At 45.0% G+C, this 13,488-nt stretch overlaps 1 protein-coding gene across 1 annotated transcript in view; it reads left to right on the top strand.

Annotated features, from left to right (window-relative positions):
- Nucleotides 1-13,488, top strand: part of LOC134669865 (mucin-5AC) — a 178,464-nt gene that overhangs the window by 115,070 nt on the left and 49,906 nt on the right. Inside the window, exons 6-20 of the mRNA XM_063527483.1 lie at nucleotides 709-838; nucleotides 3,488-3,673; nucleotides 4,382-4,607; nucleotides 5,238-5,343; nucleotides 5,758-5,877; nucleotides 6,678-6,784; nucleotides 7,117-7,239; nucleotides 7,711-7,913; nucleotides 7,945-8,097; nucleotides 8,461-8,557; nucleotides 9,191-9,320; nucleotides 9,775-9,891; nucleotides 10,218-10,448; nucleotides 11,016-11,165; nucleotides 11,260-11,620. Of these exons, the coding sequence (XP_063383553.1) occupies nucleotides 709-838; nucleotides 3,488-3,673; nucleotides 4,382-4,607; nucleotides 5,238-5,343; nucleotides 5,758-5,877; nucleotides 6,678-6,784; nucleotides 7,117-7,239; nucleotides 7,711-7,913; nucleotides 7,945-8,097; nucleotides 8,461-8,557; nucleotides 9,191-9,320; nucleotides 9,775-9,891; nucleotides 10,218-10,448; nucleotides 11,016-11,165; nucleotides 11,260-11,620 (2,440 nt within the window). The remainder of the gene's footprint in view (nucleotides 1-708; nucleotides 839-3,487; nucleotides 3,674-4,381; nucleotides 4,608-5,237; nucleotides 5,344-5,757; nucleotides 5,878-6,677; nucleotides 6,785-7,116; nucleotides 7,240-7,710; nucleotides 7,914-7,944; nucleotides 8,098-8,460; nucleotides 8,558-9,190; nucleotides 9,321-9,774; nucleotides 9,892-10,217; nucleotides 10,449-11,015; nucleotides 11,166-11,259; nucleotides 11,621-13,488) is intronic.

Raw genomic sequence — 13,488 nt, 5'->3', positions numbered from 1 at the left:
AGTAATAATAAGAAGAGTCGATTCTAGTGCTTCTGTTTACGCTGAACGAAACCTAGATAATCGTAAGGTAAACGTACTAGTGCTCGTCACGGTCCCAGTACATGTCATCTTAAAACTTAAGTCATTGTTAATAGAGGTGATAGCAGGGTGTCATCTATTGGGCATTAGCATGTCGAGCACTAGTACGTACGTTTACCTTATGCATTAAATAAATCTTCTATTCAGAAACGTTGCGACGTCACGCATTAAATAGCACGCAGTCGCTTGATTGACGAATGTTTACAGAAATAGTCCACGTCTACTGCATTCACTGTCAGAAACATGTGACATTGGCCAGATGGTAACTTGTTGGCGAAGCTGAGTTACTACTAAAGCTTTTACTCAGCAGTAAAACATTTGAAACTCACATGGAGACCCTCATCTGTCTAAAGTCCTTTTCATATCACAAAATCTTAGAAATAAATGAAAAGTCGAAGAATATAGTCTCGATCGACGCTAAAACTCGCGACTCTGCATCACTAGCCCACCGCTATGCCAACTGAACTATCGAGATTCCACTCGACGACAGCGAATGTTTCCACTAAGTATATCACTTATGTCCGTTTTATGTCCTTTGGGAGGCGCCTAGCGACATCTACCGTAAGAGCTTTACACTTCTTAAACTTTTTTCATCGACAATTATTAAGCTACGTCATCTATCGTTTTCAGATACCTAGACTGGATGAACCTGCTGACCTACGACTACCACTCCGCCTTCGAGCCCGCCGTCAACCACCACGCCCCCTTGTTCCCGCTGGAGGAACCCAACGAGTACAGCGTCGACAACGAACTCAACATCGTAAGTGACTACTACTGTGACAACTACAGTAACCTGCTGACTACGACTACCACTCCGCCTTCGAGCCCGCCGTCAACCACCACGCCCCCTTGTTCCCGCTGGAGGAACCCAACGAGTACAGCGTCGACAACGAACTCAACATCGTAAGTGACTACTACTGTGACAACTACAGTAACCTGCTGACTACGACTACCACTCCGCCTTCGAGCCCGCCGTCAACCACCACGCCCCCTTGTTCCCGCTGGAGGAACCCAACGAGTACAGCGTCGACAACGAACTCAACATCGTAAGTGACTACTACTTGTGACAACTACAGTAACCTGCTGACTACGACTACCACTCCGCCTTCGAGCCCGCCGTCAACCACCACGCCCCCTTGTTCCCGCTGGAGGAACCCAACGAGTACAGCGTCGACAACGAACTCAACATCGTAAGTGACTACTACTTGTGACAACTGTAGTAACCTGCTGACCTACGACTACCACTCCGCCTTCGAGCCCGCCGTCAACCACCACGCCGCCTTGTTCCCGCTGGAGGAACCCAACGAGTACAGCGTTGACAACTAACTCAACATCGTAAGTGACTACTACTGTGACAACTGTAGTAACCTGCTGACCTACGACTACCACTCCGCCTTCGAGCCCGCCGTCAACCACCACGCCCCCTTGTTCCCGCTGGAGGAGCCCAACGAGTACAGCGTTGACAACGAACTCAACATCGTAAGTGACTACTACTGTGACAACTGTAGTAACCTGCTGACCTACGACTACCACTCCGCCTTCGAGCCCGCCGTCAACCACCACGCCCCCTTGTTCCCGCTGGAGGAACCCAACGAGTACAGCGTCGACAACGAACTCAACATCGTAAGTGACTACTACTGTGACAACTGTAGTCACCTGCTGACCTACGACTACCACTCCGCCCTCGACCCCGCCGTCAACCACCACGCCCCCTTGTTCCCGCTGGAGGAGCCCAACGAGTACAGCGTTGACAACGAACTCAACATCGTAAGTGACTACTACTGTGACAACTGTAGTAACCTGCTGACCTACGACTACCACTCCGCCTTCGAGCCCGCCGTCAACCACCACGCCCCCTTGTTCCCGCTGGAGGAACCCAACGAGTACAGCGTCGACAACGAACTCAACATCGTAAGTGACTACTACTGTGACAACTATAGTAACCTGCTGACTACGACTACCACTCCGCCTTCGAGCCCGCCGTCAACCACCACGCCCCCTTGTTCCCGCTGGAGGAGCCCAACGAGTACAGCGTTGACAACGAACTCAACATCGTAAGTGACTACTACTGTGACAACTGTAGTAACCTGCTGACCTACGACTACCACTCCGCCTTCGAGCCCGCCGTCAACCACCACGCCCCCTTGTTCCCGCTGGAGGAACCCAACGAGTACAGCGTCGACAACAAACTCAACATCGTAAGTGACTACTACTGTGACAACTGTAGTAACCTGCTGACCTACGACTACCACTCCGCCTTCGAGCCCGCCGTCAACCACCACGCCCCCTTGTTCCCGCTGGAGGAGCCCAACGAGTACAGCGTCGACAACGAACTCAACATCGTAAGTGACTACTACTGTGACAACTGTAGTAACCTGCTGACCTACGACTACCACTCCGCCTTCGAGCCCGCCGTCAACCACCACGCCCCCTTGTTCCCGCTGGAGGAACCCAACGAGTACAGCGTCGACAACGAACTCAACATCGTAAGTGACTACTACTGTGACAACTGTAGTCACCTGCTGACCTACGACTACCACTCCGCCCTCGACCCCGCCGTCAACCACCACGCCCCCTTGTTCCCGCTGGAGGAGCCCAACGAGTACAGCGTTGACAACGAACTCAACATCGTAAGTGACTACTACTGTGACAACTGTAGTAACCTGCTGACCTACGACTACCACTCCGCCTTCGAGCCCGCTGTCAACCACCACGCCCCCTTGTTCCCGCTGGAGGAACCCAACGAGTACAGCGTCGACAACGAACTCAACATCGTAAGTGACTACTACTGTGACAACTATAGTAACCTGCTGACTACGACTACCACTCCGCCTTCGAGCCCGCCGTCAACCACCACGCCCCCTTGTTCCCGCTGGAGGAGCCCAACGAGTACAGCGTTGACAACGAACTCAACATCGTAAGTGACTACTACTGTGACAACTACAGTAACCTGCTGACTACGACTACCACTCCGCCTTCGAGCCCGCCGTCAACCACCACGCCCCCTTGTTCCCGCTGGAGGAACCCAACGAGTACAGCGTCGACAACGAACTCAACATCGTAAGTGACTACTACTGTGACAACTGTAGTAACGACCTACGACTACCACTCCGCCTTCGAGCCCGCCGTCAACCACCACGCCTCCTTGTTCCCGCTGGAGGAGCCCAACGAGTACTGCGTCGACAATATATTTTGTTTCGTAAACAATAATCACTGCCTTCTTCAGGATTGACTTTAATTAATAATTGCTTGCAACACCCTGTAATTTGCATATGGATTTATTTTGGATTATATTATTTGTCTAATATTTTTTAAACATTTTTTAGAGATTTTTATTATACAAAAGATTTTATACAAAACACTACTAATTTATCGTATAGATTACTAATTATCCTCCTTTCTTTTTCAGGACTACACGATCAAATTCTACCTGGAAAATGGCGCCGACCGCGAAAAGCTGGTGCTTGGTATACCGACGTACGGCCGATCATACACGCTGTTCAACCCTGACGCGACGGAGATCGGAGCGCCGGCCGACGGCCCTGGCGAACAGGGAGATGCGACCAGGGAGAAGGGATATCTGGCTTATTACGAGGTAAGAAAGAAAGCAGAAAATAGGGCCTGCCTGGGATGCTTGGTTCTGGCCTCTGGGCGGGTTTGGCCATTTATTGTCTAATTCTATTATACAAACCATCACAAAACATATTAGAGTTAAACCAAGAAAAGACTGCAATGATTTTTATATCATACCCAGTGCAAGTCGTATTTATAGGTACCGTCATAATTTTATAGAAGTTTGACGTTTAAAAAACACTTGCACTGCGTTTAACGCTAATTCGTTACCATAAAAGTTTAAAAACTAAAAAAAATATTTTAATAGATTATTAATAGTATTTTATATATTTATAAAATTTCAACTAGCCATAAAGGGTGTTATATGCTAGAACCGGGGCATCTGCCGTATAAGGCAATACGCGATAATACAAAGTATATGCTGGTCTAAAGACATGAGTGGCAATACCCAATGTGAATTGAGGCCTATCATAATTCTATTGGAATTCCGAGAGGCTGGTAGTCCTGGTTTCTGGGATAATATTGAGGAGTATGTAGATACAGAATTTTGGGTTTTAAGATTGTGGGGTATCTTCTATTGAATGCTGTCCTATATTATTTTATCTTCATTTAGACCTGAACTTTCATCGCGTTTCATATTTATTTTGTTGTCATCATTGACCAAGACATTGCAAGTGATCATACCAAGCATCAACAAATCTGTGTTACTAAATCAACTTCTACATTCCAGATCTGCGAAGCCCTAAAGGCCAAAAGGACGAAGCGAGCTATCAGCTCAGATGAAGAAGACTCCGATGAGGAATCATCAGCCGAAGAGGATGAGCCGTGGACCGTGATGTACCCTAACAAGGATGCTATGGGACCCGTGGCGTACAAGGGCAACCAGTGGGTTGGGTACGACGACATAGAAATTGTTCAGAAGAAGGCGGAATATGTGGCTGAGAATGGACTAGGAGGTAAGAATCTCAGTCACCACATTCGTGGTGGATTTTCTTTATTTTCTTTTGTTTAAAGTTACGACCAATATCCAATGCTCATTTGAAGTCAGCATTCGTAAAATGGAAATATTTTTTCATTGACATATATATCTAAAGATGGGCTTTACGGGCAGGGCCGTCTTAATCTATGCTGGGGCCCCTGGGTACTTAAGAATTTGAGGTCCTTTTGGAAAGTAAAGAAAGCGAATTAAACTAACATTTTTCTACTATGATCTTCTATTTATTATGGGTATTCGAATATACTGTTACTGTCTGTCCTTCGGGGGCCTCTGAGGATGGGGGCCCTGGGCACGGGCCCCGTGTGCCCTTATGGTGAAGACGGTATTGTTTACGGGCAAGAATGGTGCTAGTTCAGCGATGTCACTCATGAAATCGAGCCAATCGTGTAGTCTAACGCAACTAGTTGAGACCAATCGCGCGCGTGATGCCAACTCATCAACCAATCACGATGTGGTGTTAGACTGCACGATTGACTCGAATTCGTTTGCGTAACACCGCTGTACAGCATTCTTAGCGCCCATGAGCCCCGTCTTTAGATATATTACAATGAATTTTTTGCTCAATAATTAAAATAATTTTGTTCCTAAGGCATTATGTTCTGGTCGATCGACAACGATGACTTCCGCGGCACGTGTCACGAGAAGCCCTACCCGCTCATCGAGGCTGCCAAGGAAGCTTACATATCCAAACTAGGGTAAGTAGAACACATAGTTCCACTAAAGCGCCACTTCCACCATCCCACTAACCCGGGATTAACCGGTTAAACCTGGAGTTACCATGGTTACCAGTAGAATCGAATAGAATAGAAAGGGTTCATGGGATAGTGCAAGAGGCGCTAACTGAACTTGGGTAGGTAGCCGAACCCAAACTTCAATAAAGGAAGGCAATAACAACAAGGCAACTTTATATTTTTAAGAGAATTCCTAGAAAAAATAAGTGTCCTGGATGTGGTCGGTCCATTGCCAGTATTTTTTTACGCCGACCTTTTTGAAAGATTTAGAAAAGTAGTAAAAATTCAAGACTTTTGCGATTTTAACATAAGTAAGTCAAATAACCATGAAGCCATAATTATTTAGGGATAATTTAATTTCCTTTAATTTCTGGACAGATCGACAGACAATACAGTAGTATCGGAGCGACCTAAACTATCGAGCTCCAGTAACAGAAGGCGACCAAGACCTAAAGTCTCTACCACCACCACCACCGCCAAACCCGCCTCGGCTGCCAAGTAAGTAGTAATGACTTAAATTGATATTATACAACACTGATTTAAACTTTCTCGATTATTAAACATTATCAAACTGCACAACGGGACTTAATCGCGTATTTAAGTTTTAAGATTTACATCCGACGTTTCGAGGACGGCGTTGTCCCCGTATTCTAGGAGAAGACTGGCTCAAGTTGACATCAACATCTTCTAGCCGCGCGAGTTTTTCGTCGCAGGTAAATCTTAAAACTTAAATACGCGATTAAGTCCCGTTGTGCAGTTTGATAATGATATTATACACCTTGTCAAAGTCCTGTAAAATTAAAATCTCGAGAGAGCAGCACCAATGTATGTAACTATGTACTGTGTAATGTAAATACAATACGATAAATAAATCTGTAATCGCTGTCTATGTACAGTCAACCAATTAGATTCCTAGGCCACTGTAAAACCATGTCATAATTAATCAATATATTCAATATGTTTATTATCTACGACAAACAGTACTTATTGGGGGATGTATGCCGTGTATCATCTAGTACAAGCGACAAAGTTCTATAGTGGCCTAGAACTCAAATTGTTTAAAGAACTGTAAGTACCTGTGCGTATTATTCTAATAAACTATATTAGTTAAAAAAAATTACTCGGGTACTGATTACCTTATCTTTTTGATTATTATAGGCCTTAATAAGATACGACCAATCCTTACGACGTTTTTTTTTTCTAAGTCGGTCCCTCACTGCTAAGGACTCCGGTTACTAATTTTATGGTACCTCTCCGTGTTTTTTCCTGTTCCTAATTTTGTTATTGTTAACTTTCAGGGCTAAGACCAACAACAGGAAGAGTGCCGCACCCTCGGCCAAGAGCACCACGCCCACCTGGAACATCGTCACCCCCGAGCCACCAACCACCCCCGACCCGGGATCAGGTAAACAGCATATAATCTTTTTTTTTCTTTGACGTACCTATACGTACCGGAGCCGAAATCAACACGTAGAGACCCTTTTAACACTTTAATGAAATGTAAGGGGTACACCGCGCGAATGCTGCCTTTGCCCGTAAGGACTATTGGGAGACGATGGAATCTAAAAATTTTTATTAGTTATTGTTGTCACATCATTCCAATGATCGCAATTTAGAAACCTGCGTTTGAATTATGTACGTTTAGTTACGATGTGCAAAGTGGCTTCAATAAAACCACATGCGCCTGATATAAATTGTGTAGCAATTCCACTTAAATGCTTGCGTTTTTTTTTTCAGATTTCAAGTGCACGGACGAGGGCTTCTTCCAGCATCCGCGCGATTGCAAGAAGTACTTCTGGTGCCTCGACTCCGGCCCGTCTAACCTCGGCATCGTGGCCCATCAGTTCACCTGTCCTTCTGGTGAGATTTTGGACATTAATTTACTTCCAACCCATTGTTCGAGCCTCGACTCATACTTATAAATGGAACTTATGCAGGAAATCTGTTTCTTTATTTACCAGTTGATCTTGACTGAATAAAAATATTTCGAGGAGATGTGCATACATTTGCAAAGAAGTATAAAGGCGAGTGTGTCTTTAATCCGCGTTAAATAAGCGTGTGTGGGATTTGATTAAAAATATATAAATCCTCTTGTGAGAGGATAACTTTGTATATTTTCATCAACGCACGCGAGTTCTGAGAATTCAGAAGCTGAGGGCACCCCGTCCCCCTTCTCCAATGGAAGAGTCTCTAGGTAAGGAAGGCCTTAGCCTCTGAATCTTCAAAGCACTTGCGTAATAAAAACTACACTTGAGTATAGTGGCTATTATATAAACTTGAACAAAATGGCTGTTAAAACAACTCTTAAAACAAACATTACACCATCTCCAGGTCTCTTCTTCAACAAGGCCGCAGACTCATGCGACTTCGCTCGCAACGTGCTCTGCAAGAAACCCACGACCACCACCAAGGCCCCCACCACCAAAGCGGCCACCACTGAAGCCACCACAACGAGGAAGCCTATCAAGTTGAGCACTAAGAGCTCCGTGCTATTCAGGACTACGACCACAACAACTACCACGCCTGAGCCCGAGGTAATTACAAACAATTTACTGTCTCTGCAAGAAACCCACGACCACCACCAAGGCTGTGGGTGTGGGAACCATCAAAGTGGCCACCTCTGAAGCCACCACCACGAGGAAACCTATCAAGGTGAGCACTAAGAGCTCCGTGCTGTTCAGGACTACGACCACTACAACTACCACGCCTGAGCCCGAGGTATTTAAGGAATCTTATAATTTTTCATATCTGGTCAAGTGGCGGTCGACCTGTTAATAGTCGGATCGAAAAGCAGTAAACTGACGGCCCACCACTTACGAGCCCAGTTAATTTATTTTTTATTTTTATATGTATTTAATATGATTTTTTTTCTTTGTCCGTTTTGTCTATCGTAGTAGCAGGCAAAATTTAAATGTATAGGTACACGTATAAAAGTATAAAATATTGGAATCGGGCCTTATTTGGTGCAGGTACATATAGGTGTATAAATAAGTACATAAATTCCCTAGATTTCTCTTACCCCATTGAATGGATAGATAAGTATCTGTGTTTAATAGTTCAATATGTGTCTTGGTATTTCAGGAAGAGTACGAGGATGAGGTAGAAGAGGACTCCGTCGACGTGGACGCCGAAGACCCCAAGGTTATCAAGGAACTTATCGATCTAATCAAGAAAGTCGGTAAGTTTAACTACTATCAATCAGATTCATGTTACTGCCACGCCACAGTCACTTATACAGTCAAACTTCGTGATTGTTGAACCATTTAGGCTCCTAGCTAAATTGGACATTCCATGGCGTAAGCATTGAACAACTCATTTAGCAAGCACGTTAAATGGTTCGACAATCCGGAGCGTGACCGCGACCGTACGTATAGTGCGGGTCTTTAATTTGAACTTTTTACTTTATTGAAAAAAAAACAAGAATCTACATCAATAACCAAGAATAACACATTAGTACTGACCAAAACTGCGATGATCTAAAATTTGTCTCAATCTTTAAATTTCGAGAATATATTAAACAAACTTTGTATTTGTATTTAGGTTTGGCCCAATAGCTATACTATGAACTAGGTATCACTTATATCGCATGACCAATGAGTACATTTGTTGTTTAATGTTGCCTACAATACTTTACATACCTGAAAGAGGTTCAAACTCTAGGGATGTGAAACCTTTTTTTCTCACGATCTCGGTGTCCGCAGCTGATACCAATATTTTACCTTTATAAATAAATAGTACATATGAAATGTACAGGTCAGTTCTATTGTACTTATTAAAATTTTTGTTCAATTTATTGATCGCTTTATTCTAGGTGGTGTCGAACAGCTAGAGAAACAACTGCACCTGTCAGAATCAAGTGGCAGCTCCATCACCACCACTCCCTCGTCCTTCAATAAGAATCTGTACAAGAAGGTGCTGGAGAGGACCATCGCCAGGACCAAGTAAGTGGAACAGAGAAACAACTGCACCTGTCAGAATGAAGTGGTAGCTCCATGACCACCACTCTCTCGTCCTTCAACAAGAACCTGTACAAGAAGGCGCAGGAGAGGACCATCGCCAGGACCAATTAAGTGGAATAAAGAAACAACTGCACCTGTCAGAATCAAGTGATAGCTCCATGACCACCACGCCTTCGACCTTCAACAAGAACCTGTACAAGAAGGTGCTGGAGAGGACCATCGCCAGGACCAAGTTAGTGAAACAGAGAATCAATTGCACCTGTTAGAATCAAGAAGGTGGTGGAAGGATACCTTTGTTTCTTGGAAAGATAACACTAAACTAAACCATCACCACATCAGGAAGCGTTTACAATATGATCACCACTAGGTGTGCCTACACCATTGTATTTTATCTAGATATTTTTCTAGTAATTAATTGACATTTTTTGCTTATCAGGCAAGGAGGCAACAGCATTTTCGAAAAATCAGCTCAAAACAGACAGAGAGGACCACAAAACGCAGGTTTAGAGGCGACTGCTGATAAGGACAAATTGCTACGGAAGGACAGGCCTCAGTATGTATACCTATTGTATTTTAACATTATCAGTTTCTTGAACGTAAAATATTTCCTCAGGCTAAAACTTGGGTAAAGTTACCTAAGAAATGTATTACCTAGCTAGCTAGAATAGTTTAATAGCTTTATCTTAAGTAATTCTATTTGAAACAATATGTCTATTTGTATTTTAGATATGCGCTCAATTTATTAGGTTTTCTATTCCGAATCGAAAGGTAGGAAAGACATATAACAACACACTACCTTACTGACAATTTATGAAAATTACAAGCGACAGCGATTGGCGTTTTTGAAGATTAGCACTGATGTCGCCATTCTCCCCCCAGATACACAACAATCAACCGCGCCCGCGCCGCCACGACCCCCGAGCCCGTCGAAGAGTCCGAGTCCGAGTCCGAGGCCGAGTCCGAGGCCGACGAGGAGATCGAAGCCAGGCCGGCGCGCGCGCGCCCCGCCGCCCCCGCGCCCGCCGCCGCGCGCCCGCTGCAGTACGTCAACATCAGGCGGGCGCGTCCTAGTGTGTCCACTTCGGATACCGCTGATGATACCGCTTCGAGGTATGCTTACCTAGTTAGGTAATTATTCCGAACCTGTCGAGAGTCCGAGGATCTAGGTGCGGCCGAGCCGCGCACGATTCGAGTCCAAAGTCAGCGTTGGGTGTACCGCACACCTTCTGCGCACTTTTGCCCAATTACTTACTCACAAAATTGAACTACCTCCTTTAATCTCTTTCCAAAAACGAATGACAAAATGACGGATTTCTAAGCGTAAACGAATATCAACGCCATAATAGATTTAACTGGCGTTTATGGTATAGTTAAACATGGTCTAAGTAATGGTAATTACGATTTGTTGAAAAGGTCTACGGATATACTGACCATTTTAGAGCATCCATTTAGATTATTAAAGGATATTGAGGTCCCGCCACCATGCAGTTGTAACTCCAACCTAGTACTTATAGATGGTCAAACAAATCTTGTCAGTAGAAAAAGGCGCGAAATTCAAATTTTCTATGGGACAATATCCTTTCGCGCCTACATTTTTCAAATTTGCCGCCTTTTTCTACTGACAAGATGTGCTTGACCCAGATACGTCTTGATACTTAATTTATTTTTTAATTTCAGGAACGCACTTTTCGAACGACCAGCTTCTTTCGTGACGGTCTCAGAAACACCTGAATCGCTGGATATTCAAAGTGCAAGACGAGAGAATATTCCCGAGTATGTCACTATCAGAAGACAACGCCCGACTACTGAGGAAACCACTACTGTCCAGTAAGTATACGATTAATACTCAACAGGCTACGTATAAATGCAATGAATCTATAATTCTTGATCCGTAGTAATATGTGACTTTATTTATTTACAGGTACCCGAGCACATTGCGAGAGGAAGATTCACAAGAGACAAATTTAGAAAGAGAAATCTCGTCTCCACCATCACAAGCACAGCCTCAGTACACGTCCATAGTGAGAGCTCGTTCCACCACCTCCCCTCCCCTGGAAGAGCCCGAGAGCCCCGAACCCACTACTGTCCTTTCTGTCCAATTATCTTCCCTACTAAACACCCCCGAGGAGACTTCTGAGCCTGAAGCCCCCACGACAGTCACGGATCCCCCGACGACAACAACTACGACAGCGGCGCCGAGCGCGTCCACACGCCGCAGCATCCTCCGCCGCCGCGGTTCCACCACCACCACTACCTCTACCGCCGCCCCCTCCACCACCCAGGTGAGTTCCAGGAATTATTCTTTCGTCCGCCGCCGCCGGCCTTTAGCGAGACCCAACGAGATCACTTCGGACTCGGACGAAACCGCTGAGCTGTCTAGAAAAATCAGATCGACCACGCCCGACAGCCGGGAGATCGGAGGTACTAGAGTCAATGGAGAGACCGGGCGTAGGTTTAGAAGTAGGTTTCAACCTTCAACCGATGACTCAGTCCCGGCTGAAGCGTCTGCTGTACCGCGAGGGCAATTCAGGCCGCGTTTAAATCGGGAAGAGTTGATTTCATTAACTCCGATAGATATTGACATAGAAGCTCCAGTGTCTGCACCCAAGCCTAGTTTTGCTCCCAGGCGCTTCCGGGGAAGAACATCTACCACCGTGGCCGATAAAGCTGAGGACAGTGAAGTATCAGCCGCTACACTCGATGTTAGACCGAGCATATTACCGAGGGGTAGAGGCAGGTTTTCTGGAAGCACCACCACTGAAAGCATAGAACCCAGCACAAGTGAAGCCTCATTAGTGGCACGACGCCCAGCGTTTACAAAATTTACGCCTCGTCCGTTTACTAGATTGACTACCGCGTCTAGACCAGATGATGAGCAAGTCGAAGAAGAGGTGGGTGAAGAAGTAACTAGCAAAATCCCACCCAGGTTGCCATTTGGCAGAGTGAGACCGTCGACGTCCACTCCTCTACCAACATTCCAGGCTAGGAAAGTATCGTTCCCGTCTCGTCAATCTACTACTCCGCGAATACGGACTAGTGACATTGACGAGGAGGAGCAAGATAAAAATGAAGATATCACTCTCTCTGAAAGTGCTCTAAGTGAAACAGAGCATGAAGATAATCTTGATGAGGAAATTAATGAAACTCCTAAGCGTATTGTTATTAAACGTCTCAGAACACCAAGCAGTTCTACGACTGAGAGTCCAATTTCTACAGAAACTATTCCAATAAATGATTCGGGCAAAAGGAAATTTAGAGTAATTAGACGAAGACCAACTTCTACAGCTGCTCCCGAAGAACCTAGTGAGGCCCCCACTGAACCAACACGAAATAAAATTCGTAAGGTAATTAGGAAAAAGATAAGACCAATTGAGGATGAGCCCGAAATTTTAGCCAAATCTATAGGTTCCCTGAACGCAGTTAATAAAGAAAGTTCAACAGAAATTGTAACTAACTACGGAGAAAAAACAAAAACATCAATAATTTCTATAACAACCGAGGCGCCTTCTTCCACCACTCCAGAGCTAGAAAAGGAGTTAGATGAACAAATCGTTCAAAATGAAAACAACAGCAATGATGAAACGAACAAAGAAAACGATAAAAATACCGAAGAAAAAAACACTGAGAACCCACAAACAACCCAAAGCAATATCAAGGAAGAAACGACTGATAAACCTGCCGATGAACCTAATATTGAAGCAAAGCCTGAAGTTTCGTTAGAAACAAGCCAAAAAGAAATTAATTTATCAGAAGCAGAAAACGAGAATCAAGCCTCACTTGAGCCCTCTAGTGAACTACCACCAGTAACTGAGGTAGAGGAATCCGCACCTGAAACAACGCCGAGTACGACCACAACACAAACAACTTCGCCTTCATCGCGTTCAAGGGCACCTTACAGACCACTTAAACGAGTGTTCACTTCCACAACTGAATCAACTTCTGCACCAAGCAGTCGAACATTTAGCCGTAAATTCAACCCTGGAGTTTATACTAGCCCGGCCACTGTCGATAAAGATGCCTTCAAACCTAGCACTAGAAGGCCGTTTTCTTCGAGAACCTTTACTAGGCGTCCCTTCACTACGTCCAGTACTACTCCAGAACCAGAAGAAGATTACTCTGAAGAAATCTTGGAAGAAGAACCTGAGAACGA

This window comes from Cydia fagiglandana, chromosome 13 (genome assembly GCF_963556715.1).
Source record: "Cydia fagiglandana chromosome 13, ilCydFagi1.1, whole genome shotgun sequence".
NCBI classification, from domain to species: Eukaryota; Metazoa; Arthropoda; class Insecta; order Lepidoptera; family Tortricidae; genus Cydia; species Cydia fagiglandana.
This window is presented reverse-complemented; position numbering and strand designations above follow the sequence as displayed.